This window comes from Nerophis lumbriciformis, linkage group LG12, assembly GCF_033978685.3.
Source record: "Nerophis lumbriciformis linkage group LG12, RoL_Nlum_v2.1, whole genome shotgun sequence".
Lineage (NCBI taxonomy): Eukaryota > Metazoa > Chordata > Actinopteri > Syngnathiformes > Syngnathidae > Nerophis > Nerophis lumbriciformis.
The window spans coordinates 4,890,001-4,907,080 of NC_084559.2; the positions used below are offsets into that span (position 1 = coordinate 4,890,001).

Here is a 17,080-nt window from a genome sequence, read left to right on the forward strand (position 1 = left end):
GGTGTACCTTTGCTTCCACCCGAGGTCAGCTGGGTTGGCTCTGGCCCAACCATAACTCCAAGAGGGACAAGCAGTAGACAATTGATGGATGGAAGATGATGAGAGAAGTAACACAATGTAAATGCTAAACTGACTGCTCATGTTTTTTTCAAGCTCAAGTTTTTTCCAACCATCTTCCGCTTATCCGATCTCGGGTTGCAGGGGTGGCAGCCTTAGCAAAGAAGCCCAGACTTTCCTTTCCCCAGCCACTTCGTCCAGCTCTTCCCGGGGGATCCCGAGGCGTTCCCTGACCAGCTGGGAGACATAGTCTCTCCACCGTGTCCTGGGTCTTACCCTTGGTCTCCTACCGGTTGGACGTGCCCCAAACAGCCTCCCAGGGTCATCCTGACCAGATGCCCGAACCACCTCATCTGGCTCCTCTCCATGTGGAGGAGCAACGGCTTTACTTTGAGCTCCCCCCGGATGGCAGAGCTTCTCACCCTATCTCTAAGGGAGAGCCCCGCCACCCGGCGGAGGAAACTCATTTTGGCCGCTTGTACTCGTGATCTTGTCCTTTCGGACATAACCCAAAGCTCATGACCATACGTGAGGATGGGAACGTAGATCGACCGGTAAATTGAGAGCTTTGCCTTCCGGCTCAGCTCCTTCTTCACCACAACGGATCGATACAGCGTCCGCATTACTGAAGACGCCGCACCGATCCGCCTGTCGGTCTCACGATCCACTCTTCCCTCACTCGTGAACAAGACTCCGAGGTACTTGAACTCCTCCACTTGGGGCAAGATCTCCTCCCCAACCTGGAGATGGCACTCCACCCTTTTCCGGGCGAGAACCATGGACTCGGACTTGGAGGTGCTGATTCCCATCCCAGTCGCTTCACACTCGGCTGCGAACCGATCCAGTGAGAGCTGAAGATCCTAGCCAAATGAAGCCATCAGAACCACATCATCTGCAAAAAGCAGAGACCTAATCCTGCAGCCACCAAACCGGATTCTCGCAACGCCTTGACTGAGCCTAGAAATTCTGTCCATAAAAGTTATGAACAGAATCGGTGACGAAGGGCAGCCTTGGCCGAGTCCAACTCTCACTGGAAACGTGTCCGACTTACTGCCGGCAATGCGGACCAAGCTCTGACACTGATCGTACAGGGAGCGGACTCAACCCAATGGGCACAATGAGAAACCTTGGAGTGGATCGCAGATGTGGGGACGGGACCCCCGGGCGACCGGTGCAATGGATGTGGAGTGGATCTAGTTAATAGTGTGAGAGTCCAGTCCATAGGCATTATCTTGAGTGGAAACAAAGTTATCAGCGCAGAGACGTCATCAACTGATGCACAGATGAGTGGTCACCCTATCTCTAAGGGAGAGCCTTGCCACCCGACGGAGAAAACTCCTTTTGGCCTCTTGTACCTGTGATCTTGTCCTTTCGGTCATAACCCAAATCTCATGACCATAGGTGAGGATGGGAACATAGATCGAACGGTAAATTGAGATCTCTGCCTTCCGACTTAGCTCTTTCTTCACCTCAACGGACCGATGCAGGATCCGCATCACTGATTAAGGTTTTACTACTTACGTATAAAATACTACACGGTCTAGCTCCGTCCTATCTTGTCGATTGTATTGTACCATATGTCCCGGCAAGAAATCTGCGTTCAAAGAACTCCGGCTTAATAGTGATTCCCAGAGCCCAAAAAAAGTCTGCGGGCTATAGAGCATTTTCTATTCGGGCTCCAGTACTATGGAATGCCCTCCCGGTAACAATTAGAGATGCTACCTCAGTAGAAGCATTTAAGTCCCATCTTAAAACTCATTTGTATACTCTAGCCTTTAAATAGACCCCCTGTTAGACCAGTTGATCTGCCGTTTCTTTTCTCCTCTGCTCCCCTTTTCCTTGTGGAGGAGGGGGGGGGGGGGCACAGGTCCGGTGGCCATGGATGAAGTGCTGGCTGTCCAGAGTCGGGACCCGGGGTGGACCGCTCGCCTGTGCATCGGCTCGGAACATCTCTGCGCTGCTGACCCGTCTCCACTCGGGATGGTGTCCTGCTGGCCCCACTATGGACTGGACTCTTACTATTATGTTGGATCCACTATGGACTGGACTCTCACAATATTATGTCAGACCCACTCGACATCCATTGCTTTCGGTCTCCCCTAGAGGGGGGGGGGTTACCCACATATGCGGTTCTCTCCAAGGTTTCTCATAGTCATTCACATCGACGTCCCACTGGGGTGAGTTTTTCCTTGCCCTTATGTGGGCTTTGTACCGAGGATGTCGTTGTGGCTTGTGCAGCCCTTTGAGACACTTGTGATTTAGGGCTATATAAATAAACATTGATTGATTGATTGATTGATCCGCCCGTCAATCTCACCATCCACTCTTCCCTCACTCGTGAACAAGACCCCGAGGTACTTGAACTCCTCCACTTTTTTGGAGTACTGTATCGAAAATGGTTATATTTATGATATGTCAATGATGTCTAAATACGATTGAACCTCTTAAAATGCTGCATGAAAACGATTTCTAAAAGTGGAGGTGAAAGTGTTGCGGTGCATATTTAAAATGTGTACATAGTAAGGGTGTAACGGTACGTGTATTTGTATTGAACCGTTTCGGTATGGGGGTTTCGGTTCGGTTCGGAGGTGTACCGAACGAGTTTCCACCCGGACATATTAAGTAGCGTACCGCACGTTTTGTGAACAATGCACACTGAGGCACAACACACGGCATGCTAGCAGCGACCGGGCTACGACAACAAAGCAAAAACGGTTTGCCGACATTGTTCAGCAGCGTTAGGGTATGCTTCTGGCAACACGTCAAACATGCTAACCCGTTTGAAGCGTCACCACCCCCAAGTGAACATCGCTTCAACGACGAGAAAGACGAGTGTGGTACAAACACCGCATTCAAGCAGCCTCTCCTCGGCGAGTCAGGCAGGGCTAAAGCAATAACAAATGTTTTTATAGCAGCAGATTTAAGACCATATTGCATTAAAAACTATATTTTGACTTCTTTCTGCAGACAATGTGGATAAACTGATTTTTCCGGCAAAAAACATGAAGATTGAGTGAAAGTCACCAGGGTTAATCTGAGGCTGAGTTCACTTGAAACTGGTTAATGTTGCACTTTTTATATGTAGAAGAAAAGTTTTGTCATTTTATTTAATCTGAGCAACAACTTGAGGCAGTTTAATGTTGATTAACGTGAAAGTTGAAAAACTTATTGGGGTGTTACCATTTAGTGGTCAAATTGTACGGAATATGTACTGTACTGTGCAAACTACTAATAAAAGTCTCAATCAATCAATCAAAAAAAGTACTTTTATATGTAGAAAGGTTTTGTTAAGAAACCATTCTGAGCCTTATCTTATTTAGTTTTTATTTGATGTATGTTTTTATTTGATATATGTTGACCACATTAAACTGCCTCATGACTGCCTGCTGTTGCACTGATCAGCCTAGTGGTGGCTCACATCCATCACACACACAGCTATTTCTATTTTTGGGCAGAATTATTATAGTGTTACCAATGTTAAAAGGATAAAGCCATTGTTTACAAATTTGGTAAATAAATAACCAAAAAAAATTTACATTTTGTTGTTTTCTTACTGTACCGAAAATGAACCGAACCGTGACCTCTAAACCGAGGTACGTACAGAACCGAACTTTTTGTGTACCGTTACACCCTTAGTACATAGATTTAAAAAAATGCATACATTTAAATGATGCCTAAAGAGAGACATAGACAGCGAGTCAATCCAACATAGCTCAGCTTTAAACTTGTTGGACAGAAAAAGAGATGAAAGTACTTATTGGGGCCATCAATAATGACATAACCCGTTATGTAGGCATCAAATAATGCATACAGAGTAGATAAAGCACGATTCCTGAGTAGCCGATATGTCTTACGAAGCTAATGAAAATGTTCCAAATGTAAACAAAATGTTTAAAAAAGTGGTGGTGACGTCAAAATGTGAGCATCTTAAAGTAGTAGCAATCAATCATGGGTACTTTAACTTAACTTAGTCATCTTGGTCATGGTTGGTCGCACAAGTCCGATGGTTAAGTAGAACTGAAGCATTTTCTTCTAAAAAAGGAGTCCACTTGCCTCGACTCAACTTTTGTGACCCACACGCCGTGTTCTGTACAGGAATAACAACAAAAAGTATAACAAAACAGCCAAAATGGACTTGTAGTTTGAGTTATTAACCCACCCTACAAGCTTTACGCCCTAGTTGACATGCTCCCGTTGTCATTCGACCTAAACTCTAGAACAGCAAATTAAGGCCCGGGGGCCACACGCGGCCCGTTAAGCTTTTCAATCTGGCACGCCGGACATTCCCAAATAATTTTTCTAATGACCGTAAGTCTTGAACTGTAAAAAGTATTTCAATGGTTGGAATCTGCCCTTTTGCATGATATACCAGTTACTATGGTAATCTAATTAGTTACTATGGTAATCTAAGTCACATCAGCTCATACGAGGCACCAAGCAGTGTGGGTGGGGAGCGTTTCCACAGACGTGGAAGGAGCTTTTCACAACAAAGTTCTAAAGCTTAGTGATATATCATATTGTAGTTTGGTTTATTTTGTACCCTTCGCGTTCATATTTCACTGTTTGTTGCTTTTCACTTGATCGTAAAATATGTCGATCGAAAGGGGGTGTGACATTCATATTTTGTCAATATTCAGTGTTTTATCGTTCATAGAAAAACGCAAAATTCCATTACGTTTTTTAAGGCGGTCTGTCATAACGTTTTTAGCTTTCAATCAGACATTATTGTGAGGTTTTGTATTAGTGTTCCTAAAAACAGATACATAGGCCCCCAGACACATTTTTTTTCTCTAAATCTGGCCCCCCGAGTCAAAATAATTGCCCAGGCCTGCTCTAGAACCATATCACCAATACTTTAAAAGTGAGGTCCATTTTCTTAAGAATTAATTGACGTTGACATTTATCTGACTGCATTCTGCCAGCATCATTAGCAAAGTCAAAGTAATCCGTGAGATATTACAAGATGCTGGAACGTGAGTGAGGCCGAGTAAAGTAGTCAACAAATGACACTGATGTAATCTTCTTTTTGATTGGACGTCATCGTGGATTCATACAAAAGATAATAAACATTAATTAACAGTTTATCTTAACAATGAATAAGCGAAGCAGGAGAGAACTTTTTTGTTTCAACCTGAAGCAAACACAGAGGACTACAAATATTCAGTGGATTTGACGTTTAAAGGGGAACTGCACTTTTTGGGGGGGATTTTGGCTTTCCTTTACAATCTTTATGAGAGACAAGAAGACAAAATGTTTTTTTTTTCATGTTTAATTTGTAATAATTGGCTCATTCTCGGTGGCTATCAATGCAGCTAATGGGATCAATTCATTTTGCCTGTAAATCCCTTCGAAAATACATTGCAAAATCGCCAACAATAGTTCATTTACGTTTCCATAACCTGTATAATAACCAAGCTGTAAAAGAAAGTGCATCTCTATCCTCCTTCAAAACCGCACTAAAAGAACACCTCCAGGCAACTTCAACCCTAGACTAACACCCTCCCCTCTCCACATCCCACCTGCCCGGATTGTAAATAACCAAATGTAAATAATCAAATGTATATACTTGTTCTTATGCTATCTGAACTCACTATGTTCACTGCTCGCTGTACATATCCTACCAAGTTAGACCTACACTGTTACAATGTCCATTTCTCAGATGATGCAATTGTTGATGACTGAAGTGTTGATATCAACCAAACCATCCTCATACCACCCCCCGGATTGTAAATAATTCAATGTATATACTCTGATGATTAACTTGTGTGATGACTGTATTATGATGATAGTATATATTTGTACAATGAATTGATTTAAACAAGTTGAAAAACTTATTCGGGTGCTACTATTTAGTGGTCAATTGTACGGAATATGTACTGTACTGTGCAATCTACTAATAAAAGTATCAATCAATCAATCTGTAGCGACATTGTTAATTTAAGAGCAAACACTTGGAAAGTCTTTTTCCAGCGTACTAACATATTGCCTCGCAACAGCATGCTAAGGCATTAGCCGTAAGCTAGCATCTGTGTCAGCAGCTGAATGGCTTTAAAGGGGAACATTATCACCAGACCTATGTAAGTGTCAATATATACCTTGATGTTGCAGAAAAAAGACCATATATTTTTTTAACCGATTTCCGAACTCTAAATGGGTGAATTTTGGCGAATTAAACGCCTTTCTATTATTCGCTCTCGGGAAGCAATCCGCCATTTTCTCAAACACCGAGTCAAATCAGCTCTGTTATTTTCCATTTTTTCGACTGTTTTCCGTACCTTGGAGACATCATGCCTCGTCGGTGTGTTGTCGGAGGGTGTAACAACACGATCAGGGACGGATTCAAGTTGCACCAGTGGCCCAAAGATGCGAAAGTGGCAAGAAATTGGGACGTTTGTTCCGCACACTTTACCGACGAAAGCTATGCTACGACAGAGATGGCAAGAATGTGTGGATATCCTGCGACACTCAAAGCAGATGCATTTCCAACAATAAAGTCAAAGAAATCTGCCGCCAGACCCCCATTGAATCTGCCGGAGTGTGTGAGCAATTCAGGGACAAAGGACCTCGGTAGCACGGCAAGCAATGGCGGCAGTTTGTTCCCGCAGACGAGCGAGCTAAACCCCCTGGATGTCTTGGCTCACACCGTCCCTAGCTTCCCTGGCCTGCTGACATCAACTCCAAAACTGGACAGATCAGCTTTCAGGAAAAGAGCGCGGATGAGGGTATGTCTACAGAATATATTAATTGATGAAAATTGGGCTGTCTGCACTCTCAAAGTGCATGTTGTTGCCAAATGTATTTCATATGCTGTAAACCTAGTTCATAGTTGTTAGTTTCCTTTAATGCCAAACAATCACATACCAATCGTTGGTTAGAAGGCGATCGCCGAATTCGTCCTCGCTTTCTCCCGTGTCGCTGGCTGTCGTGTCGTTTTCGTCGGTTTCGCTGGCATACGGTTCAAACCGATATGGCTCAATAGCTTCAGTTTCTTCTTCAATTTCGTTTTCGCTACCTGCCTCCACACTACAACCATCCGTTTCATCCATCCATCCATCCATTTTCTACCGCTTATTCCCTTTTGGGGTCGCGGGGGGCGCTGGAGCCTATCTCAGCTACAATCGGGCGGAAGGCGGGGTACACCCTGGACAAGTCGCCGTTTCAATACATGCGTAATCTGTTGAATCGCTTAAGCCGCTGAAATCAGAGTCTGAATCCGAGCTAATGTCGCTATAGCTTGCTGTTCTATGCGCCATGTTTGTTTGAGTTGGCTTCACTATGTGACGTCACAGGAAAATGGACGGGTGTATATAACGATGGTTAAAATCAGGCACTTTGAAGCTTTTTTTAGGGATATTGCGTGATGGGTAAAATTTTGAAATAAAACTTCGAAAAATAAAATAAGCCACTGGGAACTGATTTTTAATGGTTTTAACCCTTCTGAAATTGTGATAATGTTCCCTTTAAAGATTTTAATGCACAAAACAATGCAATGGGACACAAATCTGTACTGACTGGAAAACATGAACAATCTTATTACAATATCTATAAAGTGTTAGCCCACATTTCATGTTTTGTTTGTACACAGCAAGCTTGACAGCGTACAGTATGTACTGTAGTTGTACTGTATGTGATATGAGCAATATTTTAGTGACTCACTCGATGAACAGTTGTGCGTTTGGTCCAGCTGGCCGGGGAAGTTTTTTCCAGTTAGTTTTGGGTAAGCACACCATTTATGTCAGCATAGCTCGACTCCAAATTCCACATTTACACCATCAAGTTACACTGACCTCACCCTCTCGGCTTCCATCTGCTCCAACGTTTTACTCTCTTCCTTGTGCTGGCTTCTATAACCAGCAGTTCATCCTCTGTAAATTCAGGTTTTAAAAAGATAAGGTAGTAAATCCTTGCCATGATTAGAAAAGACACACGTTTGTTTCCGGAAGTAAGAACACACATTTCTTAAAGAGTTAAAGTTAAAGTACCAATGATTGTCACACACACACTAGATGTGGTGAAATTTGTCCTCTGCATTTGACCCATCCCCTTGTTCACCCCCCTGGGAGGTGAGGGGAGCAGTGGGCAGCAGCTGTGGCCACGCCCGGGGAATCCTTTTTGGTGATTTAACGCCCAATTCCAACCCTTGATGCTGAGTGCCAAGCAGGGCGGTAATGGGTCCCATTTTTATAGTCTTTGGTATGACTCGGCTGGGGTTTGAACTCACAACCTGCCGATCTTAGGGCGGACACTCTAACCATTAGGCCACTTGTTGGAAACGTAAATAAATGCACTGAGGATATTAGTTCCGGTATTGCTTAAAAAGACTAAAATACGGTTAATATTGTACATATTTTTATGGATGTGCCCATACTTGCCAACCTTGAGACCTCCGAATTCGGGAGATGGGGGGGTGGCGGGGTATATTGTAGTGTCCCGGAAGAGTTAGTGCTGCAAGGGTTTCTGGGTATTTGTTCTGTTGTGTTTGTTGTGTTACGGTGCGGATGTTCTCCCGAAATGTGTTTGTCATTCTTGTTTGGTGTGGGTTCCCAGTGTGGCGCATATTTGCAACAGTGTTAAAGTTGTTTATACGGCCACCCTCAGTGTGACCTGTATGGCTTTTGATCAAGCATGCCTTGCACTCACTTGTGTGTGTGTGTAAAAGCCGTATTTATTATGTGACTGGGCCGGCACGCTGTTTGTATGAAGGAAAAGCGGACGGGACGACAGGTTGTAGAGGACGCTAAAGGCAGTGCCTTTAAGGCACGCCCCCAATATTGTTGTCCGGGTGGAAAATCGGGAGAAATTCGGTAGAATGGTTGCCCCGGGAGATTTTTGGGAGGTATTCGGGAGTCTCCCGGGTAAATCGGAAGGGTTGGCAAGTATGGATGTGCCTGTTCCTACATTATGTATACACTTGCAGCGTGTACCGTATTTTTCGGAGTATAAGTCGCACCTGCCGAAAATGCATAATAAAGAAGGAAAAAAACATATATAAGTTGCACTGGAGCCTGGCCAAACTATGAAAAAAACTGCGACTTATAGTCCGAAAAATACGGTAATTAATATTTTGATGCCGCTGAGATAGGCTCCAGCACCTCCCGCGACCCCGGAAGGGACAAGCGGTAGAAAATGGATGGAGGCTTTTGAAGTTGTTTTAAAGGGCTTTGAAGGCTACAATGGTGGCTCCCCATTCGCCGCATCTTGCAAGCGTTTTTTTATCATCTTTAGAGTCCTTACGCTTTTTTTTTTTTTAAAAGGCGTGTGTTCTTGTCGCTCATGCTGATTGTGACCATTCGGCAAAAATTCCGATAAAAGTGTAGTTCTCATTTAAGGGCCTGATGAAAGAAACAAATGCTTGTTGGTCTAAACACATACTGTACTTCTACCCTTGGGGCACCACTCCCTATTGGAATGCTGTCATATTGAAGGCATTATCACTTGCTTGTGCTTGATGAAGTTTAACTCACGTATGATGCAATCAAAAATTTTGTTCTTCTACCAGTACCAAACAAAGAGGCATCCCTGAAAAGGTTATATTCTGACTTTTTACATGCTTATTCCAATGTCGAGAGTTTCTAGCAGTGGTTCTGAGGTTCACGTCAGCAGGGCTTTTCTGGGCTGAAGGAAAAAAACCTGCATAGTTTTGTGTCACGACCCTCCAACATTGAGTCCACCAACCATGTGCAGTCCTCCCAGTACCTTCTTGTCTAATCCATGTCCAAAATCTGCTCGCCCACAAAGTCCATGGCTGCAGACGCCTTGATAGAAGTTCCGGCTGAGTCCATGAACATATGGGGTATGTCGTTCCCAAAGTAGATTTTGCTGTTGGCAGCAATGGCCTTGTACTTCATGAGCTGCAGGTATTCTGGAGTTAGCTTCATCTGCAAAAGTGCAAACACAATCAAAATGCTTTCAAGTGATTTATGTTCAAATGTGTACATTTAATATTGTTTCTCAACTGACGGCACAGGCAATGCCTGTACTTTGTATTAGATTTAGGGATGTCCCGATCCAGGTTTTTGCACTTCCGATCCGATACCGATATTGTTTTTGCACTTCCGATCCGATACCGATACTGACCGATACCGATACTGACCGATACTGGCCTATCCGAGCATGTATTAAAGTTTAAAGTTATTTAGCCTACTTAGTTGTCAGAATCATGTTGAAAAGGGTTTTAGTACTCTTGATAACAACTAGCCAGCTGAATTAGGGGAGTTTGAATAATACACAATGGTTGGTAACAAGAAACTGACCTGTTTATTCAAGGATAAACACAAAATAGACAAAATTATACATGACAAACAGAAATGGCATCATTGAAACAAGGGCTGGGCGATATGGCCTTTTTTTAATATTGCGATATTTTAAGGCCATATTGCGATACACGATATATATCTCGATATTTTGCCTTAGCCTTGAATGAACACTTGATGCATATAATCACAGCAGTATGATGATTCTATGTGTTTTGATTGATTAAGACTTTTATTAGTAGGTTGCACAGTGAAGTACATATTCCGTACAATTGACCACTAAATGGTAACACCCCAATAAGTTCTTCAACTTGTTTAAGTCAGGGTCCACTTAAATTGATTCATGATACATATATATACTACCAGATATATACTATCATCATAATACAGTCATCACACAAGATAATCACATTGAATTATTTACATTATTTATAATCCGGGGTGTGGAGGGGGGCGCCGGATGTAAGTGTCAAAAAGACAGCCAAAAGAGTTTTATATGAGAATAAATCTAAAGTTAAAATATAGGGTAGAAATGCACCCATTTGCAGGAAATGTAGTCTTGATTTTCAAAATTTTCTTTCAAGGCTTGCATGTCTACATTAAAACATTCTTCTTCATACTGCATTAATATATGCTACTTTTAAACTTTCATGCAGAGAAGGAAATCACAACTAAATAGATCACTAATTTTTTCAGATGGTGTTGATCTGGAAATTTTTGCCTCAGCATTTTGATGGTGTGGACGTGTGGCACCGAACGGAGATAAGCGTCTCGACAGACATTACAATATTTGAACAATGATGACGAAAACGGTTTTCTCTGTCGTGTCCGTGTGTCGAAAATTGTTATGCGCTTATTTTTTTATTTGATTTTGTGCGTGGCAGAGATTTGCCGTGCGCAGAGGACGCTTGAGCAGACGCGCACCTTAGCGGCTGCGCTAGCATCACAGCTAACGTTAGCCATGCTGCTACCTCTCTGCTCGGGGAGGACGTATACGTATGTGACGTGTGACGTGACAGTATGTGACGTATGACGTGACAGTATGTGACGTATGTCGTGACAGTATGTGACGTGTGTAAGAAGGTGCGCTCGCTGTCTGTGAGAGGGAGACACAGGAAAGAGTGAGAAGAGCCTGTCGTGTAATGCCAGCAGCTAAAAGCAACTGCGTGAGAATCCACAGACCTGTGGATGTGTTGAAGGTGTGCTGGAAAATGCGGAACGGAAACTAGGGAGCAGCAGAAAAGTGGAATGTATTATTTAAATCGGTGCGTTGGAAAACACGGACCGGAGTTTTTTTTTAAACTGGATCTGGATCGGCATTTTCCCATGCCTTGCCGATACGCATTTTTTGGCAAATATCGGCGGCCGATCCGATCCAAATATTGGATCGGGACATCCCTAATTAGAACTAAAAGAGTGATTTATTAAATGTCCTATTTTCCTTGTGTATTTATAATGGCTCTTAAACCAAATGTAAATGTTTTCTCAGATTACTCAATTAATCAAAAACATTTTCAGTAGAATATCTGATTACTAAAATACTTGATAGAATTTTACCAGCCTTAATAAATATTACCGGTAGTTAACAACAAGTCCCAACAAGTGTTGATTCTATTTCACAAGTCAATACAGTAAGGATGTGAGTAGAGATGTCCGATATTATCGGCCGATAAATGCTTTAAAATGTAATATCGGAAATTATCGGTATCGGTTTCACAAAGTAAAATGTATGACTTTTTAAAACGCCGCTGTGTACAAGGATGTAGGGAGAAGTACAGAGCGCCTTAAAGGCACTGCATTTGCGTGCCGGCCCAGTCACATAATATCTACGGCTTTTCACGCACACACAAGTGAATGCATCATACTTGGTCAACAGCTATACAGGTCACACTGAGGGTGGCCGTATAAACAACTTTAACACTGTTACAAATATGCGCCACACTGTGAACCCACACCAAACAAGAATGACAAACACATTTCGGGAGAACATCCGCACCGTAACACAACATAAACACAACAGAACAAATACCCAGAAGCCCTTGCAGGGGGCGCTACAATATATACCCCCCAACCCCGCCCACCTCAACCTCCTCATGCTCTCTCAGGTAGAGCATATCCCAAATTCCAAGCTGCTGTTTTGAGGCATGTCAAAAAAAATAATGTACTTTGTGACTTCAATAATAAATATGGCAGTGCCATGTTGGCATTTTTTTTCCATAACTTGAGTTGATTTATTTTGGAAAACCTTGTTACATTGTTTAATGCATCCAGCGGGGCATCACAACAAAATTAGGCATAATAATGTGTTAATTCCACGACTGTATATATCGGTATCGGTTGATATCGGAATCGGTAATTAAGAGTTGGACAATATTGGAATATCGGATATCGGCAAACAAGCAATTATCGGACATCTCTAGTTAACAACAAGTCCCAACAAGTGTTGATTCTATTTTACTAGTCAATACAGTAAGGATGTGAGGATTGATCGGCTACCATATCGTCCGATTTTTGTTAAAGGGTAAGTGATCGTCATTGCCGAATAATGCATTTTCCTGCCGATCACAAACACCAATCCTCTCTGGCTGACACGTTTTCTTTTACTTTCCCGGCTGACAAGCGGCTGACAGCTAACTAGTGTCTACATGCACAGTTTGTAATGATAGTCACATCCATTATGGAAAATTACGGAAACTCCATTTCTTAGTATCTTAAGATTCTTTATCACTGGAGGACGAGGCTGAACATGTTGCACACCGAGGGCAAGCCAGGAACATGCTGATAGTTGGACAACCGCTAAGCTTAATTGGTGGTGTTGATACCGAGGGTAGTATTGATATATGATTGATACTAATTTTGTTTTATTTCTCAAAATCATTTTTTGTTGGTTTACAAATTCAGGGAATAAGGCTCCGGACATATGAGGATTTAAATTAGTAGTATATATTAGTTTTTGCTTTTGTTTAGTTATTCTGTACTATTGACTTAGTTTTTTTCAATAATTGTATGTAATAAAAAAGAATGAGAAACTGATTTAATATTGCATTGATATGGTTGAAATGTCAATAGAACTTACCATAAATACATTTAAAATTAATAGTTATACATGCGATCAGTATTGGTATCAACTTGAGATGTCCGATAATGGCTTTTTTGCCGATATCCGATATTCCGATATTGTCCAACTCTTAATTACCGATACCGATATCAACCGATACCGATATACTGTATACAGTTGTGGAATTAACACATTATTATGCCTAATTGTGTGGTGATTCCCCGCTGGATGCATTAAAGAATGTAACAAGGTTTTCCAAAATACATCAACTCAACTTATGGAAAAAAATGCCAACATGGCACTGCCATATTTATTATTGAAGTCACAAAGTGCATTATTTTTTTTTAACATGCCTCAAAACAGCAGCTTGGAATGTGGGACATGCTCTCCCTGAAATAATCCTGATACCCACTACAACTATGGGAAACACTGCACTTTGACTTTCACAAAGTGCCATTTTTTAATTTATTTTTTAAACATGCCTCAAAACAACAGCTACAAAAACAATGAAGGCACACAGCTTCAGTCCAGAGTATACTATAAACTGGGCTCAATCTGCCCTGTTCTTAACGTATTCGTATGAGTAACAAAAATGTGCAAATAGAAACAAGAAAGGCACAAAAATAAAAAAACTGCTTCAGTCTAGACTAGTAGATAACACAGCCATCCTTTTAAAGTGCATGAACATTAATAAAACCGCTTCAGTCTAGACTAGTAGAAAACACAGCCATCCTTTAAAGTGCATGGGGAATAAAATGCACAAAACATAAATAAAACAGCTTCACTCAGTCCAGACTATTAGTCTATTTGTGCAACAGATGAAGCCCAAAGAGTGGGCTAATTCTTTTTCTCCTTGTCATCACGTGTGAGAGGTAGATTTTTCTGAATGAAAACAAGCATCTGCAAGGGGTTCTGGGTATTTGTTCTGTTGTGTTTATGTTGTGTTACAGTGCGGATGTTCTCCCGAAATGTGTTTGTCATTCTTGTTTGGTGTGGGTTCACAGTGTGGCGTATATCTGTAACAGTGTTAAAGTTGTTTATACGGCCACCCTCAGTGTGACCTGTATGGCTGTTGACCAAGTATGCCTTGCATTCACTTGTGTGTGTGAAAAGCCGTAGATATAATGTGCGACTTACACTCAGGTGCGACTTATGTGTGAAATTATTAACACATTAGCGTAAAATATCAAATAATATTATTTATCTCATTCACGTAAGAGACTAGACGTATAAGATTTCATGGGATTTAGCGATTAGGAGTGACAGATTGTTTGGTAAACGTATAGCATGTTCTATATGTTATAGTTATTTGGATGACTCTTACCATAATATGTTACGTTAACATACCAGGCACGTTCTCATTTGGTTATTTATGCCTCATATAACGTGTTCACTATTCTTTATTTATTTTAAATTGCCTTTCAAATGTCTATTCTTGGTGTTGGCTTTTATCAAATACATTTTTCCAAAAAATGCGACTTATCCTCCAGTGCCACTTATATGTTTTTTTCCTTCTTTATTATGCCTTTTCGGCCGGTGCGACTTATACTCCGGAGCGACTTATACTCCGGAGCGACTTATACTCCGAAAAATACGGTACTGTATTCTTAAGAAATGTTTGTTTATTTTTGTATGTAATCTTTTATATGACATTGGTATTCAAATAAAGCATGGTAACAGTGACGGCGTGCACGAAAATAACTGCCGTGAAACAAGTTGATGGAAATGTCTTTGCGCATGCGTGGACCAATCGTGTCTTCCTGTATCGATCTTGTAGTGCAGGGGTCGGCAACCCAAAACGTTGAAAGAGCCATATTGGACCAAAAATACAAAAAACAAATCCGTATGGAGCCGCAAAAAATTAAAAGCCGTATATAAGTGTTATAATGAAGGCTACAAATGATGTAAGTGTCTATATTAGCTATAATAGCCTACTATCTGTTTTTATGTTTTTTTATGTTTTTATTAATTCTATTTTAATTATTTATTTTTTATCGTGTTCTGTTTGTGTTGTGTTGTGTTTGCTCGGTACTCGTTTTATCTTTTAACCTGCTCATTGTACAGCACTTTGGCTACACCTGTGGTAAATTTTAAATGTGCTCTATAAATAAAGTTGATTTGATTTGATTTGATATCAAAATGACTATGTGTCGCAGGCTGTAGCAAATCTTCGTTGACAGAAATGTAATATTTATTCTACACATTTTTACAACATTAGAAACCATTAGTACATCAGAGGCTACTCAGAAGGTGAGATAACTCCTGGAAATTACTGGCTTTTAATGGCCAAAAGGTATACCGTATTTTTCAGAGTATAAGTCGCACCTGCCGAAAATGCATAATAAAGAAGGAAAAAAACATATATAAGTCGCACTGGAGCCCGGCCAAACTATGAAAAAAACTGCGACTTATAGTCCGAAAAATACGGTAGATGTGTGTGTCCAAGTTAAAGGAAACGGCAGGCTGTCTTCTTTTAATAGATTAATTACAATCTTTGGCAAGCTAGGTAATGTTTGCTATGGTCTGGAACAACATGGCACACAAACAACTATCTGAAATGTGTCATGAGACATGCAAAACTAAATTATATACAAAGAGTGTAATAGTAAAGGTTATTAAATGAGCTCAAATATAGCTACAAATGAGGCATAATGGTGCAATATGTACATACAGCTAGCCTAAATAGCATGTTAGCATCGATTAGCTTGCATTCATGCACTGACCAAATATGTCTGATTAGCACTCCAACAAGTCAATAACATCAACAAAGCTCACCTTTGTGCATTCACGCACAGTATACACATTTTGGTGGACAAAATGAGACAAAGGAGTGGACGATTTTACATATAAACAAACTGTTGCGTCACAGTCCACACTACGGTGAGTTCAAGAACCGCCGAAATTAGTAGGACAAAACGATGTTCACGAAATACTATCATCATTTAAGCATACACACAAACATATTAAACTGTGGGCTTTCTAATTGGGAAGGTTTGTGTCATGTTTGTGACATCCTCTCCACTGAAGCGGATTGCATCAGCCGCTGGAAGGAGCATTTCAGCGAGCTCCTCAACCATCCCCCTGCCCCGGAAGACCCCACCCCTACCACCCACACCACCACAATCCTGGACTGCTCCACCGCCCCTGTCTCTCCAGCTGAAGTCAGAGCAGCCCTAACGAAACTCAAGAAGGGAAAAGCCCCTGGCTTATGTACCATCACAGCAGAGATGCTGAAGGCCGGAGGAGACAACATCATCCTCTGGCTCACACAGATCATCAACCATGTGTGGGTCTCTGAGTCGCTGCCTGATGACTGGAGGCGGGGCATTATACTACCATTTTGGAAGCATAAGGGAGACCAGCTGACCTGCAGCAACCATAGAGGGATCACACTCCTCTCCATCCCCGGTAAACTCTTTACCCGCATATTACTCACCCGAGCTCTACCTGCAACCAGAAGCAGACGCCGCCAAGAACAGGCCGGCTTCATGCCCAATCGTTCCACCACGGATCACATCTCTGCCATCCGGCTCTTAATAGAAAAGGCCCGGGAGTTCAGAAAGGACCGGCACCTCTACATTGCCTTCATTGACCTTAAGGCTGCCTTCGACACTGTGGACCACGGGTCCCTCTGGAACATCCTGAAGTCCCTCGGAGTCCCAACTAAAATCACCACACTCTTTCAGCAGTTGTATCAGGGTGCAGAAAGCTG

At 41.9% G+C, this 17,080-nt stretch overlaps 1 protein-coding gene across 1 annotated transcript in view; it reads right to left on the reverse strand.

The window, feature by feature from the left end:
• Positions 1-9,312: 9,312 nt before the first annotated feature.
• The window catches only part of LOC133623034 (erlin-2-like), a 40,938-nt gene continuing 33,170 nt past the window's right edge, over positions 9,313-17,080 (reverse strand). The window contains exon 13 of the mRNA XM_061985950.2: positions 9,313-9,935. Coding sequence (XP_061841934.1) covers positions 9,762-9,935 — 174 coding nt within the window. The 3' untranslated portion in view covers positions 9,313-9,761. The remainder of the gene's footprint in view (positions 9,936-17,080) is intronic.